General features: G+C 35.2%; 1 protein-coding gene across 5 annotated transcripts in view; it reads left to right on the top strand.

Moving 5' to 3' along the window:
- Nucleotides 1-22,929, top strand: part of LOC121375173 (neurobeachin-like) — a 120,873-nt gene that overhangs the window by 44,402 nt on the left and 53,542 nt on the right. For 3 of the 5 annotated variants that reach the window (XM_041502456.1, XM_041502453.1, XM_041502455.1), the window contains exons 9-16: nt 520-666; nt 5,239-5,295; nt 9,653-9,796; nt 14,437-14,499; nt 16,591-16,673; nt 17,031-17,139; nt 21,868-22,020; nt 22,512-22,680. In XM_041502456.1, the coding sequence (XP_041358390.1) occupies nt 520-666; nt 5,239-5,295; nt 9,653-9,796; nt 14,437-14,499; nt 16,591-16,673; nt 17,031-17,139; nt 21,868-22,020; nt 22,512-22,680 (925 nt within the window). The remainder of the gene's footprint in view (nt 1-519; nt 667-5,238; nt 5,296-9,652; nt 9,797-14,436; nt 14,500-16,590; nt 16,674-17,030; nt 17,140-21,867; nt 22,021-22,511; nt 22,681-22,929) is intronic. The other 2 variants (XM_041502457.1, XM_041502454.1) reach the window with 1 other exon arrangement.

The following is a 22,929-nucleotide window of genomic DNA, read 5'->3' as shown; positions in this document are numbered from 1 at the left end:
ACCAACCGCTTGACATATAATTATACCATACAAAGTAGGTCGCTTCAGACATAAATTACAGGTTAAAAGTTATTGAAATTATTTACGTTATATGTTTATAGTGAATTCAGACTGTTTCTAGTTGGTATTGACATTTAATGCAAAAAATTAATATGAATTGTATTAATGATTGTAACATTGTCATTCTCTAATTCGGCTATTGACGGAAAAAGCCGAACCACCCTAGAGATTCCGCTAATGTTGAGTATGAATTTCGTGTTTATAAAATAGTAAATAGTTGGAAAATATAGAATTCACTTTTTATTTCAAAGAGCTTTACATACAGTGTGTAAATCGGTTTTGCGTTTCATACTAGCATGAAACTAAAGTTTTGTAAGCATGGACCCAGGTCTCATATTCAGTAAGTGGTAAGGAAACAACAGGGTTTTTAATTTTTTTATGGTGCTGTTTTATTTTATTTTTTAATTATTTTTTTAATGCTTAGAATGAATAATGTTTTTTCTGTATCTTGTGTTTCAGCCATTTGACAAGTGTTACCTGGGTTCGAGCACGGACGGTGATGTGGATCACATGTTCTGTGGTCAGATGTCCACAGTGTACCTGTTTAGTGAGGCTCTCCTGCCACACCAGGTGGCCGCCATGCACCAGCTCGGACCTGGATACAAGGCATGTACTCATAGAGCTGTCAGTATGTATATAGTAGTAGAGCTTGGCAGGTAGGGAAGTATGGAGAGCTTTGACAAACCTTAAGAAGTGTTTGGTTTAGTGGTATTCAGTAGATCTTGTTATTCAGTTCATGTTTTTTATAAAATATTGAATGAATGGAGAAGAAATAGAAGTAACAGCTGGAAAAGGTGCTGGAAAAGGTAAATCCAAATCATGAATAAATCGATCAGATTATTAATTTTGTCTTCAGAACGAATTTTGGATCATGTTAAAACTTAATATTTTCACAAAACTTAACAGTTTTTTTTATTCTGTGGGGATTGCCAGGACCTGAGATGCCAGATCATTTATAATATTTTAATACAATTATATTGTAATAATTTATGGTACAAACATTAATCATTAATTAAAATGAACCTGTAATGTGTTTCCTTCCTTGTCCATACCTCAGCACCAAGAAAACAGTCCTGCTTAATTGCATTTCACAGTTTGTTTTGTGTTTGATTTTTATCCTTGCTAAGTTATTTTGTGATTCCTGCAGTTATTCTTAGACTCAACATTCTTTTATATGATTGAACCTGCTATAAAGGACATCTTATATCACAACCACCTGTATAAATGGTACTTCAGGTATATATGTAATAAATAAATCAACCTCCACTGAACAGGTTTCAACTATGGACCCTCTGTATGAGAGTTCAGTGCTGTACCGACTTAAAGGGACTTACTTACTTCCAAGTAGCTACTGCCAGTAAAAGCAGTTTATACAAACATTACTAAATGCATACACACACACATTGTAAGTTAATCTATACTAGTTTCTGTCTGCCATGATGAAGTTAAAATGCCAGAAATAAGTATTACCAGGAAATAAGCCCAGGGGGCCAAGATAACTCATTGTGAGCTTAGCATGGGGTGAGCTTGTTCCCAGACAAGGGGCCAGTTTTGTTGAAAAAAAGAGAAGATTTAAAAAAAAAAAAAAAAAAATATTAAATGAACTAGGAAGAAAACAAAAAACGTTCAGTAGCACATCTTTTAATTAGTGTTCCATTTGTTAGTAATAAATAATAATTGTTTATTAATTAAATAGTTTTTTTTTTACTAGTATCTAATTATCAGAAACACACCTATGTTACAATTACTTACCAGTGCTGTTTATTTACATCCAAAATTTAATGCTGAGAAGACTTAAAACAACAGCAATTAACAACAAACTCAATAGGGTATACACATGTTTGTGACACAGGCAGCCAGCTTTTACACTACAAAGAGTTGTCAATCTAGGTCATTGTTCTTAGCCAATCAGAATAAGGTGTTTGCCTAATTAGCATTAACTGCAGATCCAGTGTTGTGGTAAAATAGACATTGGTTTTGGTTCAGACTTAGCTTGGATACTTCAAAGAAATACTGCAGGCATGAAATTGAAAACAATGTTACACACTGTCACTGTTAGACTGCTAAATCTCACTGGTGGTGAAATATTGTGTTACATTTATGTTTAATTATCTGCAGGAAGTATGATCTTTTAAATGAACTTTGAGCAAACTTGCAGTTTCATGTTATTTATAAGGTGACGAATTTGGGGGTGGGCTTATTTACGAATGAGGGCCTAATTTCTTAAATGCTATCAAAACGGAGGGGGGCTTATTCAAAGACATGGGTTAATTTCCGATCAAATACGGTACTTTTCTGTTGGTGGTGCCAAAGGCATCAACTTTTGCATTTAGTTCCATTTCTCACAAACTATAAGTTCCTTGTTTATCTGTGATATTCATTTAAATGCATACTTTAAAAAAAAAAAAAATGTTTTTAATTAAAAAAATTAATGTTTATTATTTTTTAATTTTCTTTATTTACTGAATTAGTTTATGATGGGAGAGAAATTTAATTCTGTGAAATCTTGTATTACTCATGCAGTTAAAACAATCTTGGTTCAAAACAGTGATAACTCTCATCATAGCTGTTCTTGATGTCCAAATATGAATATGAACATTATCCATTTTTATACGCCCATCTACGATGGGTCGTATTATAATATGTCGTTGTCCGTCCATACGTATGTATGTCCTTCCGTCCGTACATCCGTCTTTTAACTTTTCTTGTTCGAACCACATCTTGCATACTGATGCATACAGGAGCATCAAACCTCACATATAGGAACAACCTGGGATGGTGGTGTGTCGCGTACTATTACTAGGTCACTGTGACCTACTTTTCACAGTCTACTGCACATAACAGTAAATCCTTGTCCGGATCATATCTTGCATACAGATGCATACAGGACCATCAAACCTCACATGTAGGGACAACTTGTGGATGGTTGTATGTCACATACAATTGCTAGGTCACTGTGATACAAATTAATAAAATAATTTGTCTATATTCACATAATTAGAATTGAATATACCTGTAACATATTCGTTAATATTGATGTTTTTTCAATAAATCCTGGCGGGCGTATTATGTACCTCACTGGTACACTTTGTTCTTTCTTGTAATAATTTCATACAGCCATATGTTGTTTACATTCGATAATAAAAAAATAAAAAAATAAAAATTAAACTTGCTTCGATTTCTGATCAGGTTTATCAAATAATGTTCAGTTGTCACTTGATGAAAGTTGTGACAAACGACTGTAATTTCTTTTGGAAAATGGTAGTTTGTTTAGTATCTTATCACTTAAGTAGATTTTTAGATGTCCTTTATTAACAGGTATTATTGTAGATAAGATGTGATGTGTATATTTATGTGTGTGTGAGTGTGCATGTATATTTACTTCTTTCTACTATAACCAAATGAACATTTCAGTCTTAAGAAAACACCTCTTCTTTACCAACACTACGTCCATTATTTTGGGAGCACTAGAATATTATTGGTCAGGTTGTTAAGCGCTCCATATCAGTAATGTATTTTTATTTTTTTTTATTTTTTTTTGTAAAAGAAACAAAAAAGAGGAAACCATTTTATACCTTTCAAGTGAACTTTAGTGAACTTATATTTTGCCATATCAGAAACTCATTATTGAAAATAAAAGCCAGTATTAATTAGGTAAATCCTGATTATTTGTTTTTGTTCATGCTGGTGGTAGCATTGTAAAACATTTTAAGTTGATAATGTATTAATTAGTACCATAGCATAAGGTACTAATGAAAAAATGAAATTATGGTAAAAGTAATATGTTGGAATATAACAATGGGACATAATTCATGATTAATATTTTGGGCATAAATGTGTATGGGTTTTTTTCACCCCTTTAAGTCAACCCATGAGTTATTACATAATATTTGAATAGAAAAAGATTGAACCTAAAAAGTATGTGTGATTTGTTTAGTTTTGCTTTATTTATGTGAATCAGTTTAACATACTTGGTAACAGAAATCTTACTGTAATTTTCTTTCTGTCCTCTTTCATGATTTCTAACCATTGTATATATATATCTATTCATAAGTAAAGTGATTAAATGCTACTTACTTTGAGTTCCTGCATGTTATGTTCTATTGTTGTCAATGATGTTTGACTTTTGCCTGCACATTATTCAGTTTGAGACCAAGATACAGTTTCTAAGGAAATGAAAAAAGTTCACATTTATTAATTTTACAATAATTTGGCTGCACATTATGTGCGTTTTGAAGATAATACTTGATACTAAGATCAGTGGTGACTTTATACCAGACTTGAAATTGGTCACGGTAATCCAGTTTTAGGAAATGAAAATTCAAATAATGTGACAAGATAATATGTAACAAAAATATAAACCTAATATTAAAATTAATAAAAGACACTTTGAAATTAAAACTTATGAAAACTGATGCAAACAAACTAAATAATAAAAGACAAATCTCTTAGTATATGTGTGTTTAATTCACAAATGTTTTTCCTTTTGTGCGACCTATGATGTATTTGAAAAACATCGTTTAATTTGAGTTCATACAGTACAAGAACAGTGATGTTGGGTTCTTAGCTCCTCAAAAGTTCTATCAAAAATAACAATATTAAAATATTTTGATGATATTTTTGTTCACACCATACATAGAGATTTCCTATTTGTCAAATCTCTTAAAACATTGATCTGGGTCTGTGCTTATAAACATTAAAGTCTAGATGTAATGCTATTTGAATGGCGTTGCCATGACGTTAAAGTCTGGACTTTAAGGTTTATAAGCACGGGGCCAGTCCTTCCAAAGGTCATCAATGGCAGATTAACTTCTCCATTAGATGACCTCTTGATAGTGATGATCAATCGTGTTTCTGAGTTTTCAGTCCTAAATCAGGATTTACACTAGCTGGGATATTTTTAGTTTTAGCCAATTTTCAGATAATGTAGAGTATTTCCTTATGAATGATTAGAAAATGGCTACTTTAAACAAAGTTTTATTAGCCAAATACTAAATAATGTAGCCACTTTGTATAAAAATTGGCAGTTGGTTAATTTTGTCAATGACAGGGTGAGAACTCCTTAATTATAATGATATATCAATAAAGCAAAGTTTGTCTCTATGTAAGTTGAGCACTGTCTGAGCTGCAGCTCGTTGTGGCCTGTTAGCTTTTATTATTGCATGTTTTATCCCACAGAGCCAGTTCAGGTTTGAGAACGAAAACGTCACCTCAATGTCGGATGCCAACAAACGGGTACGAAGCACACGGCTGAAGGCTGTTTCTTGGCTCATGTCTGTAGTTGTAGTGTCTGTTGGGTAACACAGTTGGTGTAGCTGTAGTAATGCTTGTAGTACTAGTAGTTGTAGTCACTAGTGCTTGAAGTTGTAGTAACTGTGATTGTAGTCGTAATAGCTTGTAGTTTAGCTGATGTAGTTGCTTTGATCTTACATTTGCAGAATGCTTTGGAAATGAGCTGGAATTTTTGTTTTGGACAGTTAACTCCATATAGCAATCTGAATATCTTTATATAAAAAATGAAGGCATATTTCAGTTATTTAACATACAGAAGTCAGTGTTTCTGCCAGAAAGAAATGTTTGGGTATGATGCTATGGAATTGAATACAACCACAGTTAACAGGGGGCATTGGGGGCCTCCCCCGGAAAGAAAATAGGTTACGTTTAGGGTTTTATTAAGAAAATCATACAGTAATGATAAGAGTAATTAATTTTGTCAAAGGGTTAACTTAAAAAACAAAACAATTGCAAACATTTTTGGGTATGGCATCATACCTGTTTTACCCTCTGGCAGAAACCCTGGTTAACGCATTTCCTTTGCTATTAAAGTAATTATACAAAATATAACAGTTAATGCAGATATTTTTAGCATATCTTCTGCATTGTTGGATCAAACATGAAATATTTCCAAGACTTTGAGTAAATAATTGAATAAAAAGTCACTGACTCTTTATGTCCGTTTATCCTTGTATACATCTGTGCATCAGTTAAGAAGTGAAAGTTGATTAAATTATTTCATTGTGCTTAATTACAATAAAAATAAAGTGTGATAATTTTGTGTCATTATTTATTTATATACATACATACTGTACTGTATACTCTTAAACAACAATTGAATGCATTAATTGAGAAAAATAATTGTTTCATTGCATGTATATTGCAAAACCTTTGTTAAAATAACTCAAGCATCCAACATATTTATTTGTTCATATACTTATTTAACTGAAAGGTCATGAGTTGACTAACAGTAATAATAATAATAATAATAATAATAATAAAATCTTTATTTATAGAAGGTAGCTCAGTTAGTTCTCCCCTGAGGCCTTCTTACTAATTATAACAATAATAATAATAATAATCATATTAATTATTTAAAAAAACAACTAACAAACCCATACATGTATGTACAATATATACAACCATAAAATATATTAAAACATAATTATGTAGAAGAGCAATCATGTTTCTAAGAAGTGTTTGAAACATTTTATTCTTAAATCTTAACAGGTGGTCAGTTGATCTTTTTCTTTATTTGATGTATAATATCTAACAGGTTTTACGTATTTTAAAATCAAAATTAATATCGAAAGAGAGCGTACAAATATGTAATGTTTGCTTTTTTAAACTTGTCTACAATGAAAATTTTTAAACAGCAGAACAATGTCCACTAGTCGTATATGTAGTTCTTCATTTGGTTTGATAATCTCGTATAAACTATGCTTCTTTCTAGTACATCTTTTGGTTTAACCCAGTGTTTAGAAAGAAAAAGAAAGAAAGAAATGTTTTATTTAATGACGCACTCAACACATTTTATTTACGGTTATATGGCGTCAGACATATGGTTAAGGACCACACAGATTTTGAGAGGAAACCCGCTGTCGCCATTACATGGGCTACTCTTCCGATTGGCAGCAAGGGATCTTTTATTTGTGCTTCCCACAGGCAGGATAGCACAAACCATGGCCTTTGTTGAACCAGTTATGGATCACTGGTCGGTGCAAGTGGTTTACACCTACCCATTGAGCCTTGCGGAGCACTCACTCAGGGTTTGGAGTCGGTATCTGGATTAAAAATCCCATGCCTCGACTGGGATCCGAACCCAGTACCTACCAGCCTGTAGACCGATGGCCACCGAGGTCGGTCCCAGTGTTTAATGCAGTTCTATAGATTTCAGTTTATTTTACATGAACATGTGGGATATGCATAGAATGCTTTATCTAATGTGTCAGCTTGTTACATCAAACTATTGTCAGTTGATTGTAATTGTACATGTAGCAACTTTAACTATGCTATTTTTGTCAGTCATGTTAATTACTTTATTGTAATCTTAGCTCTATGTATTTTCTTTGCAAACTTTCACTTTTTCTACAGAATGTTGCATGGTAATAATAATCTTTGATATCATATCTATATTTTCACATCTCTTTCTTCTCACTGGATTTGTTTACCCATGCTCATGCTTTATTTACGCACTTCCATTCCTTGCTTACTGTTCATAACAGTGTTTACATTATTTAATACAAAATATTTTACTGGTAGTACTTACACTGGTGATTGTTTTTAACCTCATATTTTATTTATAATGTCAGTCAAACGTCTTAGTGCATTAATCAACAATAGCTATAACATATTTAATATCTGAGAGTTCTAGAAAATAAAAGAATGTGGTCCCTACCCCTAGTTATTGTTTGATAATTCTATTATTGGTCGTAACAATCATTGTTTTATCTTTTTGTTTTATTACTAGTGTTTCAAAGACTAGTATTTTTGTTCTTGTCTCTAAACGACTGCTTGGTATTTATTGTAATAGATAATCTGTGTTGTCTATGGACTAATTTTTTTATACTCTGACCTTTGCGTTCTGTCCAGTTCCAACAAGTTTTTTTTATATCAAAGCGCATGATAGGTGATGTTCTTTTAATAGGGATCAACATTATTGAGTTATGTTTAAAGTTTGTTTATTGTTTAACAACACTACTAGCACATTAATTTACTAATCACCAGCTATTGGATGTCAAACATTTGGTAAATTTTGACATATAGTCTTAGAGAGGAAACCTGCTACATTTTTACATTAGTAGCAAGGGATCTTTTATATGAACTATCAATCCCAGACCGACTGTGCATCAAGCAAGCACGTTACAACTGGGCAATGTCCCACCACCCACCCTCCCCCCAACATTATCAAAGATTTTTTACTACTACTTGAAAGGAGAATCCATTATGGCAGATTAATTTTTTTTTTTTTATATAGTGTCACAGTTGATATTTTATATGCCACCTAATATGTTCTGACCGAACAATGTGCAGGCAGTAGTGGATGGAGGGGGTAGGGGGGGGGGGTGGGGGTCTGGACCCCCCCTTTTTGAAAACCGACCATAACCTTTAAGAGGAAATGTGATTATATTAACTGTTCTGTGTAAAGGGAGAGATCAGTCATCACACACACACACACACACCCTACCTTTCAGAAATCCTGCATCCGCGCCTGGCAGGGGTGCTGTAACAGTTATTTACTCCTTATATATATATATATATATGTATATGTATATATATATATGTATGTATGTATGTATGTATGTATATATATATGTGTATATATATATATATATATATATATATATATATATATATATACTGGAACGAATATTACAATTGATGCCTAGTAGCTGATAATTAAACAATACAAATACAACAATTGGACTGTCCTTTTTTTTTCTCCAAATTCTTCATTATAATAGCCACTGATTTTTCCAAAGCAATTCTAGAAGTGTTACACTGACCAAATCTTCAGTGGATGCATAAATACATTCAATTTATGTTGACCATTGTGTTCCAAAGAACACACACTGTGTTAGGATTTGGCGTTGGTGCCTTGATTAGGAAAAAATCAATATATTTTCCTTGTTAGATAGAAAAATAACAGCGAATGCCCAAAAGACACAGACTGGCAACTTTGTGGTCTATCTGTAAATTAACTGTCAATTATTTCCATCATCAAAACAATTCTATACATGTATATATTCGCAGATATTTTTTATATTAATGTTTTGTATTGGCTACAATGTATCTGACAAAAAATATTGATCATGTACATGTGACAACAATAATAAACATTGTGGATAGACAATACAATTTTTAAAACATGTTTAGTAAGCTAGTTTGCTACAAAGCTAAATTAATGTACTTACAACATAATCTTGCATGTTTTGTGTTGTGCTTGTAAAACTAACAAAAACGTAACTAAAGCAAGTTAATATTTTGTATTTCCTATATGTATATGTACATGATATCATATTTTCATCAGGTTTAAGTATAATGCTACAGTTTAGTTGACTAAACTGCTTACTTTTTGACAAAAATTAAAATGTAGAAATAAAAGAGAAAAAAGTATGGAATCTGGTCATAGTACATGCATGTTTGATTTAGATTTCAGACATGATACAGAAATCCATTATATTAATGAACTATTCTAGCTGAACATAGATTTTTAAAAACTGCAAATTCTATAACGATGTTAATTTTTATATTATACTTAGAAATGTGACCAGTTGTATTTCAAACCTGTGTCTTATATAATGTAGTTGTTTCCTAGCAGGTGCTGTACGATGGCAAGTTGACCAACTCCATCGTGTTTATGTACAACCCGATCGCCTGTGACAGCCAGCTGTGTCTCGAGTCGTCACCAAAAGGAAACACGTCCTATTTTCTACATTCCCCCCATGCCCTGATGACACAGGTAAGTCTATTTTGTATATTTGTTGTTCATAATACTTCAAATTAAAATTGAAAACCTAAATGTTTAATGTTTAAGCAGGCCTTCTAGAATACGGTGGCCCGATGCCCGAGGCCAGTGTTTTTTGGATTCGGGCCAGTAAAAGTTACTTTGTGCAATCCCGATGGCAAGTGGTTAAAAAAATAAAAAATAAATAATTCTACAACCCTACATCCTACGATCATACAAAAACAAAAGAAACATCTATAAGTCACTTCTTTCGATTTGCTATCACATGCAATATTTCACTAACAAATAGTTGGCCACCAGCAATCTCTGACTCATCCATGACATCAATATACCTACTGATATAACTTTATTAAAGTTATAAAGTGTAAACATTGGAAAAACAAAAGTTCATTGTTTTGCCGCCATTTTGTTTTTTACACTGAAATCCAAAGATTTGTTACTCTAATACTAATAATATGCAAAACGGTAACCAGTCTTTTTATTAGTTTTAAAGGTTGCACGTCACTATTTACAAATACTTTAAATGTGTAAATTATTAATTTAATTTATAAAATATGACATAAATTGCAAAAAAGTTTTTTTTTAAAGATTATAAACACAGTATCATGAAATAGATAAATTTAACAAAGAACCCAAATTGCAAAATTTCTAATATGGTGTGTGTGTGTTGGAGAGGAATGGGGTGGGGGGTGTGTGTGTGGTAAGCCTTAAACTGCAATACATGTACACTTTATGCTAATAAAGGTTCTTAATTGTTTCTTTTCTCTTTTTGTTTTTTGAGGGGTGGGTGGGGGTAAGTTCCCATTCATAAGTAAATAAATAATGCTGTTAATTGTTGTAATATTTAATCCAGATACCGACTCCAAACCCTGAGTGAGTGCTCCGCAAGGCTCAATGGGTAGGTGTAAACCACTTGCACCGACCAGTGATCCATAACTGGTTCAACAAAGGCCATGGTTTGTGCTATCCTGCCTGTGGGAAGTGCAAATAAAAGATCCCTTGCTGCCTGTCGTAAAAAGAGTAGCCTATGTGGCAACAGCGGGTTTCCTCTGAAAACAGTGTTAGAATGACCATATCTTTGACGTCCAATAGCCGATGATAAGATAAAAAATCAATGTGCTCTAGCGGCGTCGTTAAATAAAACAAACTTTACTTCTTTTTTTTTTGTAATATCTTGGTGGTTTTAGTGGAAACAATTATTTTTAAATTTTAATAGGTACGGTAACTTTATTCTAAACTGATGAAAATTATTTGCATATTTTTCTAAACAAACCATAATGCATGCCCAATGAGCCTATCTGTTGTGTAAATTGACAAATTGATTAAACATGATCTCGGTATGAAAAATGGACATTAAAAAGTTAATTATTTTAATTTACTGGGTTTTTGTTTGTTTTATCAACAGTTAAAATTGGGCAAGTGAATTTTTCACCATGGCCAGTGAATTTTCAAATCCACTGGCCCTATGGCAAGTGAATTTTAAAAATATTCTAGAACCCCTGTTTAAGCATTTTCTACATTCCCACATGCCCTGATAACACAGCGATCCCTGTCGGTGGGTCCATTAGGCTATTTCTCTTTCCAGCCTGTGCTCCACAACTGGTATATTAAAGGTTGTGGTGTGTGCTATCCTGTCTGTGGGAAAGTGCAGATAAAAGATCCCTTGCTGCATTAAAACAAATGTTGCGGGTTTCATCTGATGACATGTCAAAATTACCAAATGTTTGACATCCAATAGCCAATGATTAATCAATCAATTTGGTCTAGTGGTGTCATTAAACAAAACTAACTTTTTTGATAACACAGATAAGGAAATGCTGTACTTAACAGCATCTTGTCTAAACAGTGTGCTGAGGATGTTTTTAAAGCATTCCTTTTTTTTATTTAGTTAAGTGCAAATAATTTAGTGTGTACTTATTAGTTAAGTGCAAATAATTTAGTGTGTACTCTACTGCTTATAACTGAATTTGGAAACTGACACTGACACATGAAATCGTATTCCTGCCCTGGGATGTGTTGTGTTGATTAACACCAATAGCAGACAGTCTGTGGGGATATGTGAATCCCCGAGGATCTTTTTTATCTTTTCATGTGTCATAAGTTATTTTCTTTATTACTACACAGCATGGGTTGCTTCAAGATGATTGTGTGTCGACTATATTGAGGTCACCAAACACTTTCATTCTATTCAATATGTACACTGAACTGATTGTGAATAACCACCCACCTGAACCAGCTACAAGATATCAGCAAAGTAAAATGGAAAACATGAAATAATGACAAAGCATGATAAACTGCCTTTAAATAATTATGTAGTATTTGTTCCCTACCAGTTCATCCGGAGGGGACTAGGTTTTCATCTGTACCCTGTCTGTCTGTCTGTCTGTCTTGTCTGTCCATTCCGTCCATTCCGTATATGTTTTTCACAATGCCTAGAGATAGTGATCTAAAACTTTGCGTATAGCTGTATAATTTACTGTTACAGATCAGATTTACGTTTAATGGCGATTTACCCATTTGTTATAGAGTTATGGCCCTTAAACTTATGAGATACCAAAATTTGTTTTCAGGAACTTTTTTCTGGCAGTACTTGAAAATATTGAGATAAAATCCTGTATATAGCTTTATCATATACAGTTACAAATCAAATGTAACTTTCTTGGCATTACACCTATTTTTTACAGAGTGATGGCCCTTGAATTTAGGAGATATTAAAATTGGATGGGTCTTTTGGTCTTTCAGAATGCTTGTTTCATATTATTTTTATATATATACAGTCAACTCCACTTATTTGCACATCGGTTTATAGCATAATTCGGTTAATCGACTATTTTCACCCAACACTGAACCATTTGCCCTTATAACACTACAAAACATCCGGTTAATTGCACAGACTACAGGCTATATATCGGTTATTTGCACATATAAATAACGATTTTTTTTTTTTTTTTGCTAAATTAATGTCACAAATAACTGAGAAAGTCTATCAAACTTTGGCAAAAAAACTCAAATAAATCACCGATTAATCTGTTTTGTTTGAGCTCACTGTGTGGCAAGCCGACTGTAATCGCTGTTTACAGAGTCGACGTGTGGCATGCAAATGAGATGGTGTGCATGTTACTACTGGTGAATCACAATACCTGACTACAAGATTTAAGAATGACATAATTAAGTTGAATAAACCTAAGACCTAATGTTTTGTTTGCAATATATTGCTGTTAATCAGAGGCCATCTCAATAACAGGTAACTCTCTGACTATTATTTTTAGAAGTACCGCCTGTGCGCTTGTACGCATGCGCACTCAACTATTGAGGCCCTATTCGATTGACGTGTTCAGGGCAATCATTGTTCTGTATCAATTACGTTATGTTGAGAAGCCTTGTTAGTAATTAAAAGATTACAGATCAATCGTCCTAGGCGGTTATGTTTTTAATAAATGTGACCGAGAAAGGGTTGTTTTTCACTTATTCATTAGATGCAGTGTACGCTATATATCGGTTAAACGCAAAAGAAACGATTTATCACTTGCTTCCCGGAAAATGTAGCGGAAAAAAAAAGACTGGTGGGGGTCGTCGTCAAAAAACAAACATAACAAAGACCGTTATTTATGGATCGTCCCTAAGTTTCTGGTATATTAATTGTTAGACACCAATCAGTCGGACCGCACGATGAAGGTCAGTCAATTGTGTTAGACTGGTCATGCATGCAATGCAGGCTGCTGGAACTGATAACGACTCACTAGCCGAGGTTAACTTTAATTACTTAACAATAGCAAAGTCATTATTTGGGGATCACAAATAATACCAAAGCTTGCCATATCTTTTGGGATGGAAAGAACACCATACCAGTAAATTCATACAAGTTCACGTAATTCTATGGTACGGCGCATTCGGTCAATCAACAGCCCGGTAATTCCGGAAACTGACGTCATTTTGTAAACACGTGCACCGATGAAACGTGAACTTTTTGATGGTTCTGTTGTTTCAAGTTTATCTCATTAACTAAATGGCTAATACACTTTGTTTACACTAGTGGATGGTCAGTTTTTTTTTTTTAATGCACAAAGTTTGTGTTTTTAGAAAACGGACGTTGTTGGTTTTTTGTTTTTTTAAAATGATTTCTGGATTAAAACAAAAACGTCATGCTAATTATATGTATATCAATAGATATATATTTTTACATTTATATATATCCAACTGCATGTGACATGTGTTAACTGTAATAGTTCCGGTATGAAGTACCGCATTATGCTAGACTGTCTCCCATGCCACTTTGTAGTTGGATGGCTGTTACAAAGTGAAAGTCGGTACTCTATCGGTTAATCGACTAACCCGGTTAATTGCACAAAATCGAGCAGCACCGAGGGTATGCAAATAAGTGGGTTTGACTGTATATATATATTTTTTTTTTTTTAAAGTAGGGTTGTTCACATAGAATTAACATTAAAAATATTTCAGTATAATGTGTACTACAATAATTCTGCCTTTTGTTCTATCTTTCATTCATTGTTTTGTTTTGTTTTATTTTGTGACTTTTTCTTTTTTTTTGTCTTTTTGCTTCATAATATTTGTATCTTTTGTTGTTTTGTATATTATGTAGATTTGTGAGATGATATTTTGGTGTTTATTTGCAGGATGTCAAGGCAGTGATTACACATTCCATTCATAGTGTTCTGCATTCACTCGGTGGTATCCAGGTAAGCCTCATCTTAGGATCATCACAATTACACAGTACAGTAAAATGGTCTAAGTTGGATCCTGAACAAACTGGAATCTTGTCAAAACCGCCCAAGTTTTATGGTACTGAATTTTCTAAATTCTGTAACATGTCCCTCTAAACACCGGGTCCTGTCTAAATTGGATAAATGTTAGGTCCCCTAGCATGTTCCGGTTTAGACAGGTTTCACTGTAATTATATTTACTTGCTTAGAATATCAAGTGTCTCTACATCCAATATTGGGACGGGACGTAGCCCAGTGGTAAAGCACACGCCTGATGCACGGTCAGTCTAGGATCGATCGATTAGGCTATTTCACGTTCCAGCCAGTGCACCACGACTGGTATATGAAAGGCCCTGGTATGTGTTATCCTGTCTGTGGGATGGTGCGTATAAAAGATCCCTTGCTACTAATGGAAAAATGTAACGGGTTACCTCTCTATGACTGCGTCCAAATGACCATATGTTTAACATGCAATAGCCGATGATTACTAAATCAATGTGCTCTAGTGGTGTCGTTAAACAAAACAAACTTCTATATCCAGTATGATTCTGGTTGTCCTAATGCATGTAGTAGCTCATCCTGCATTTTACATAAAAATAATTATATCATATATTTTTACAACATATATTATGGGGTAAAATACCATTTGCGATTTTACAAACATTAAGAATACTAGAATCACATGCAGATACATGAAAGCATTGATATTGTAAGCAAGAATATGTAATTTTAATTCTTAGAAAAACTGTTATACCAAAAACTTATTACGGGATGTAGAGAAATATATAAATTGTTATGCTACACAAAAACCATTCCAAAGTCTCAATTAAAATATAAAAATAAAGGTTTTTGTTATTCACCAGCAGAATGGAATATATTTTACAATATACCATTTAAATGCATTAGAGATACAACTTTACGTTGGTTTTAATATAAAATTCTACACAGTTTTCTCGCTACTAACACATTTCTATATACAATACATTATATTAATTCAAATAAATGTACTTTTTGTAATCGTATGCCAGAGACAATTGAACATTTATTTCATGAGTGTTGCTATGTTAAAGAATTTTGGAAAGATATTACAAACTGGATATTCAATACTATAGAAGAGTGCATAATTATAGATAAACATATTGCCATTTTGGGTCTGCTTAAAAAAACAAATACATATGCAATAAATTGGTTAATTATTAACATAAAATATATTTATTCCATGTAAATACAAAAACAAAAATTAAACTTCTCTGCCTTAAAAACTATAATTAAAGAAAAGTTGGAAACTGAAAAATGTATCTTATATAAAAATGGTAATTATGAAGATTTCAAGACAGTATGGGAGCAGTGGTATAATTTATTTCAAACATAAAAATTTGTTAAATCTATAAAATATTGAGATATATTTATTTCTAAAATACCTTCTTCCCACTTTATACTCCTTCACACATCTTTTTATAATACTTTCTTGTATCAATACTAATTCCGTACATAACATCTCCTTTTTCTTCTTTTTTTCCTTCTTGGACCCATAAAATAATAATTTAAAATCTTTTTAATAAAAAAACCAAACAAACAAAATATCAACAACAACAATATACATGGATTTTATCTATTCGTGTGTATATATTTTGCCATTTATATGTATGTATATAAAACTGTGTATATCATATGAAATTTAAAAAATATTGTGAGACAGTGAGCTCAGGGCACCCCGACCCTGACACTGCCCTTTTATATTCTGGGGACAAATAAAATTAAAAAAAACAAAAAAAAAACAAAAAAAACTTATTGTAATGTCTGCTAAACAGGAATGTTCCTTTAGTAGTTGGTATGATATTTATTATTCAGATAAAACTTTTATGAAATATTTCAGATCTATAAAATAAAGACTTTCTTCTCTCAATAGAGGACCTACACAATTTCAGCTTTTCTTTACAGCTCTTCTCTCAAATACATTGCCAAAATGTTTATGTAATTTTGTTTTATTTAGATTTATTTTTTAGCTATATATAATATATCTTTTAATTATCTTTAAAATTAATATATTTAATTTGTGTGTTGTAGATTTTATTCCCGTTGTTTGGTCAGCTTGATTTACCAGTGCAGAAAGGGCCAAATGAAGAGAGTGCTGTGGATTATACGACTTGGTCAGTAATCAGTAAAATGTTCGGCTTACACAACCTATCAAATGTTGCTGTCAGATTAGCCAATTTTTTTACAAATTGTATATCATAATGTAACATTTTTGTTGTTTTCAAAACAGTTTTCCTTTTATTTTTAAGTCAAGTCAAATTGACAAAAAAAAAAAAAAAATCATCACCAAAAAATCACAAAAAATCTAAATCCCGAAAATGAAGGCTGCTAAGGTATAAAATGGTATTATTTAATGTGAATGGTTTTTGTGATTCTTTGAAATATTATATTGTAATTGTAACATTCATTTTTATTTTCATTTTTATTTCTTTGTCTGTGACTTCAACATTTTTGTTTCTTATTTTATCCAGTTCGTCACTGATGGGACTTTTGTGTGATCTGATAGAAAGTTCTGTGACCATACAACAACAGTTACTGCAGAACAAGGGTTTTCTTGTCATTAGTTACCTCTTGGAAAAGGTAATGCTAGCTCATTTGAATTGCATTTTGTAAAGTTAAAAGTTTGTTTTGTTTAACAACACATTGATTAATTAATCATCAGCTATTGGATGTCAAACATTTGGTAGTTTTGACATAGTCTTAGAGAGGACACTTGCTGTTTTTTCATTAGTAGCAAAAGACCTTTTATATGCACCATCCCATAGAGGAGGATAGCACATACCACAGTCTTTGATATGCCAGTCATGGTGCCTTGGCTGGAATGAGAAATAGCCCAATAGGCCCACCGACAGAGATCGATCCTAGACTGACCGTGCATCAGGCGAGTGCTTTACCACTGGGCTACGTCCCGCCCCAATATTGGATATAGACACTGATGTTCTAAGTGGAGATCGACCCCAATATTGGATAGAGACACTGATGTTCTAAGGAGAGATCGACCCCAATATTGGATATAGACACTGATGTTCTAAGTGGAGATCGACCCCAATATTGGATATAGACACTGATGTTCTAAGTGGAGATCGACCCCAATATTGGATATAGACACTGATGTTCTAAGTGGAGATCAACCCCAATATTGGATATAGACACTGATGTTCTAAGCGGAGATTGATCCCAAACCGACTGCACATCAAGCGAGCACTTTACCACTGGGCTACGTCCTGCCCCAATATTGGATATAGACACTGATGTTCTAAGTGGAGATTGACCCCAATATTGGATATAGACACTGATGTTCTAAGCGGAGATTGATCCCAAACCGACTGCACATCAAGCGAGCACTTTATCACTGGGCTACATCCCGCCCCAATATTGGATATAGACACTGATGTTCTAAGTGGAGATCGACCCCAATATTGGATATAGACACTGATGTTCTAAGTGGAGATCCACCCCAATATTGGATATAGACACTGATGTTCTAAGCGGAGATTGATCCCAAACCGACTGCACATCAAGCGAGCACTTTACCACTGGGCTAATTCCCGCCCCAATATTGGATATAGACACTGATGTTCTAAGTGGAGATCGACCCCAATATTGGATATAGACACTGATGTTCTAAGTGGAGATCGATCCCAAACCGACTGCACATCAAGCGAGCACTTTATCACTGGGCTACGTCCCGCCCCAATATTGGATATAGACACTGATGTTCTAAGTGGAGATGGATCCCAAACCGACTGCACATCAAGCGAGCACTTTATCACTGGGCTACGTCCCGCCCCAATATTGGATATAGACACTGATGTTCTAAGTGGAGATCGATCCCAAACCGACTGCACATCAAGCGAGCACTTTATCACTGGGCTACGTCCCGCCCCAATATTGGATATAGACACTGATGTTCTAAGCAGAGATCGATCCCAAACCGACTGCACATCAAGCGAGCACTTTATCACTGGGCTACGTCCCGCCCCAATATTGGATATAGACACTGATGTTCTAAGTGGAGATGGATCCCAAACCGACTGCACATCAAGCGAGCACTTTATCACTGGGCTACGTCCCGCCCCAATATTGGATATAGACACTGATGTTCTAAGTGAAGATCGACCCCAATATTGGATATAGACACTGATGTTCTAAGTGGAGATCCACCCCAATATTGGATATAGACACTGATGTTCTGAGCGGAGATTGATCCCAAACCGACTGCACATCAAGCGAGCACTTTACCACTGGGCTAATTCCCGCCCCAATATTGGATATAGACACTGATGTTCTAAGTGGAGATCGACCCCAATATTGGATATAGACACTGATGTTCTAAGTGGAGATCGATCCCAAACCGACTGCACATCAAGCGAGCACTTTATCACTGGGCTACGTCCCGCCCCAATATTGGATATAGACACTGATGTTCTAAGTGGAGATGGATCCCAAACCGACTGCACATCAAGCGAGCACTTTATCACTGGGCTACGTCCCACCCCAATATTGGATATAGACACTGATGTTCTAAGTGGAGATCGATCCCAAACCGACTGCACATCAAGCGAGCACTTTATCACTGGGCTACGTCCCGCCCCAATATTGGATATAGACACTGATGTTCTAAGCGGAGATCGATCCCAAACCGACTGCACATCAAGCGAGCACTTTATCACTGGGCTACGTCCCGCCCCAATATTGGATATAGACACTGATGTTCTAAGTGGAGATGGATCCCAAACCGACTGCACATCAAGCGAGCACTTTATCACTGGGCTACGTCCCGCCCCAATATTGGATATAGACACTGATGTTCTAAGTGGAGATGGATCCCAAACCGACTGCACATCAAGCGAGCACTTTATCACTGGGCTACGTCCCGCCCCAATATTGGATATAGACACTGATGTTCTAAGTGGAGATCGATCCCAAACCGACTGCACATCAAGCGAGCACTTTATCACTGGGCTACGTCCCGCCCCAATATTGGATATAGACACTGATGTTCTAAGCGGAGATCGATCCCAAACCGACTGCACATCAAGCGAGCACTTTATCACTGGGCTACGTCCCGCCCCAATATTGGATATAGACACTGATGTTCTAAGTGAGATCGATCCCAAACCGACTGCACATCAAGCGAGCACTTTATCACTGGGCTACGTCCCGCCCCAATATTGGATATAGACACTGATGTTCTAAGTGGAGATCGATCCCAAACCGACTGCACATCAAGCGAGCACTTTATCACTGGGCTACGTCCCGCCCCAATATTGGATATAGACACTGATGTTCTAAGTGGAGATCGATCCCAAACCGACTGCACATCAAGCGAGCACTTTATCACTGGGCTACGTCCCGCCCCAATATTGGATATAGACACTGATGTTCTAAGTGGAGATCGATCCCAAACCGACTGCACATCAAGCGAGCACTTTATCACTGGGCTACGTCCCGCCCCAATATTGGATATAGACACTGATGTTCTAAGTGGAGATGGATCCCAAACCGACTGCACATCAAGCGAGCACTTTATCACTGGGCTACGTCCCGCCCCAATATTGGATATAGACACTGATGTTCTAAGTGGAGATGGATCCCAAACCGACTGCACATCAAGCGAGCACTTTATCACTGGGCTACGTCCCGCCCCAATATTGGATATAGACACTGATGTTCTAAGTGGAGATCGATCCCAAACCGACTGCACATCAAGCGAGCACTTTATCACTGGGCTACGTCCCGCCCCAATATTGGATATAGACACTGATGTTCTAAGTGGAGATGGATCCCAAACCGACTGCACATCAAGCGAGCACTTTATCACTGGGCTACGTCCCGCCCCAATATTGGATATAGACACTGATGTTCTAAGTGGAGATCGATCCCAAACCGACTGCACATCAAGCGAGCACTTTATCACTGGGCTACGTCCCGCCCCAATATTGGATATAGACACTGATGTTCTAAGCGGAGATCAATCCCAAACCGACTGCACATCAAGCGAGCACTTTATCACTGGGCTACGTCCCGCCCCAATATTGGATATAGACACTGATGTTCTAAGTGGAGATTGATCCCAAACTGACTGCACATCAAGCGAGCACTTTATCACTGGGCTACGTCCCGCCCCAATATTGGATATAGACACTGATGTTCTAAGCGGAGATCGATCCCAAACCGACTGCACATCAAGCGAGCACTTTATCACTGGGCTACGTCCCGCCCCAATATTGGATATAGACACTGATGTTCTAAGTGGAGATCGATCCCAAACTGACTGCACATCAAGCGAGCACTTTACCACTGGGCTACGTCCTGCCCCAATATTGGATATAGACACTGATGTTCTAAGAGGCGATCGACCCCAAACTGACTGCACATCAAGCGAGCACTTTACCACTGGGCTACGTCCCGCCCCAATATTGGATATAGACACTGATGTTCTAAGCAGAGATCGATCCCAAACTGACTGCACATCAAGCGAGCACTTTACCACTGGGCTATGTCCCGCCCCAATATTGGATATAGACACTGATGTTCTAAGAGGAGATCGACCCCAAACTGACTGCACATCAAGCGAGCACTTTATCACTGGTCTGTGTCAAGCCGCTGAATTGTGTTGTCATCTGTAGTTTAATACCAAGCTATTTCTCGTTCTAGCCAGTGCACCACAACTGGTATATCAAATACCGTGGTATGTGCTATCCTGTCTGTGGGATAGCACATATAAAAGATTCCTTGCTACATTATGAAAAATGTAGCAGGTTTTCTCTGTTATCTACATGTCACAATTACCAAATGTTTGACATCCAATAGCCAATGATTAATTAATCAATGTGCTCCAGTGGTGTCGTTAAACAAAATAAACTTCTTTAATCCCAAATGGTTTGAAGATTTTGTGTGCCTGACAAAATGGTTATTTTCAACAACCACAATAAAACAAATGATAGATGTCATCATTTGACAAAATCGTACTGTACTGAGGCACATTTCCCAGATAACATTTTCTGTTAAGAATTCATAGCTTTGTTCATTATTTAACAGTTTACAAAGTTTCAGAATACCTCTGGCCATTAGTCTTTTTATTTCTAAAAGAAATACATTGTATTCAATAATATTTGACAGGAGGCCATTTTGGGGGCAACTGCTTACTTACTAATACTTAGAATAGCATTCTTGTGAATTGTAATCTTATTATGACTTTGTGGTCTGTGTGTCAACCTTGATAACATATAGTTTACTAGGTGGCCATGCTACCTTCTGATAGTTGTGACTGTCAAATGTGTCATCGTTTTTTTTTTCTGACAGTCCAACAAAGACCACATCACCCCATCGGTTCTGGAAGCATTTCTCAAGCTGACTAAGTACCTGGTTCAGCTGCCTACGGGTGGAGCTCTTCTCAAGCACCTGTTTGACTACATACTCTTCAACCCAGGGCTGTGGGTTCACACGTCCGTCGAGGTAAACCTCGTATAACTCATTCTATAGGCATTAGCTGTTTGTGAATTCTTTTCTTATTTTTTAACATTGTTTACAGTGGTAGAATCACTGATTAATCAAGCTTGACGTTAATTTTTGCTCTCCCTGAAATATATATATATATATATATTTTAAATTAGCACAGAATAAATAATAAATACAGCTAGTTACAGAGTGGCCACTGTAACACAGCATTCAGATGCATATTTTTATTGATCTAAGAATTTGGCCATCACTGATCACAGCTTTACATATTTTCTAAGCTATCTGATGTCTAAAAGATTTTACACATCATTTTGAAGTATTTATGTCCGCTGAATTATTATTTGTATTAAGAATTTTGTATTTTGTTACTCATTAATTTAACATTTACTGAGCCATTTTACAATAACTGTTTTGGTTTTAATGAGATTCATATTTTAAAAAATATTTTTGTAAAATAATTTTTTTAATATATTACTACTTTGTTGCAGGTCCAGACGAAACTGTACTGCTACCTGGCCACTGAGTTCATCAATGATGCTCAGATCTACAACAACATTCGGCGCGTCAGCGCTGTCTTACAGACGATGCACTCTCTGAAATTCTACTACTGGGTGGTCGACCCTCAGAATAGAAGTGGGATCACCCCAAAGGGCAAAGGTACGGTCAACAGAAACAGAGGAAATAGTCAGTTGAAATGTTCATATTAACTTACATTTTCACCCTTTATTCATAATAGTTTAAAATATTTGTTTAAATGTTTAAAGAAAAGAGAATGTTAAAACGGATAAGAAGTAAATTGTTTCAGAAAGTCTTGACAAATCGACACATGCAGAGTGTGCGTTTGGCAGTAATTTTAGATGATTACTGCCTCCTACTTTTTCATGCTTGGTGAATTTGTCTAGGCAC

This window comes from Gigantopelta aegis, chromosome 6 (genome assembly GCF_016097555.1).
Source record: "Gigantopelta aegis isolate Gae_Host chromosome 6, Gae_host_genome, whole genome shotgun sequence".
Taxonomy (NCBI): domain Eukaryota; kingdom Metazoa; phylum Mollusca; class Gastropoda; order Neomphalida; family Peltospiridae; genus Gigantopelta; species Gigantopelta aegis.
Note: the sequence above shows the minus strand (reverse complement) of the source record. Positions and strands in the feature narration are given on the sequence as shown.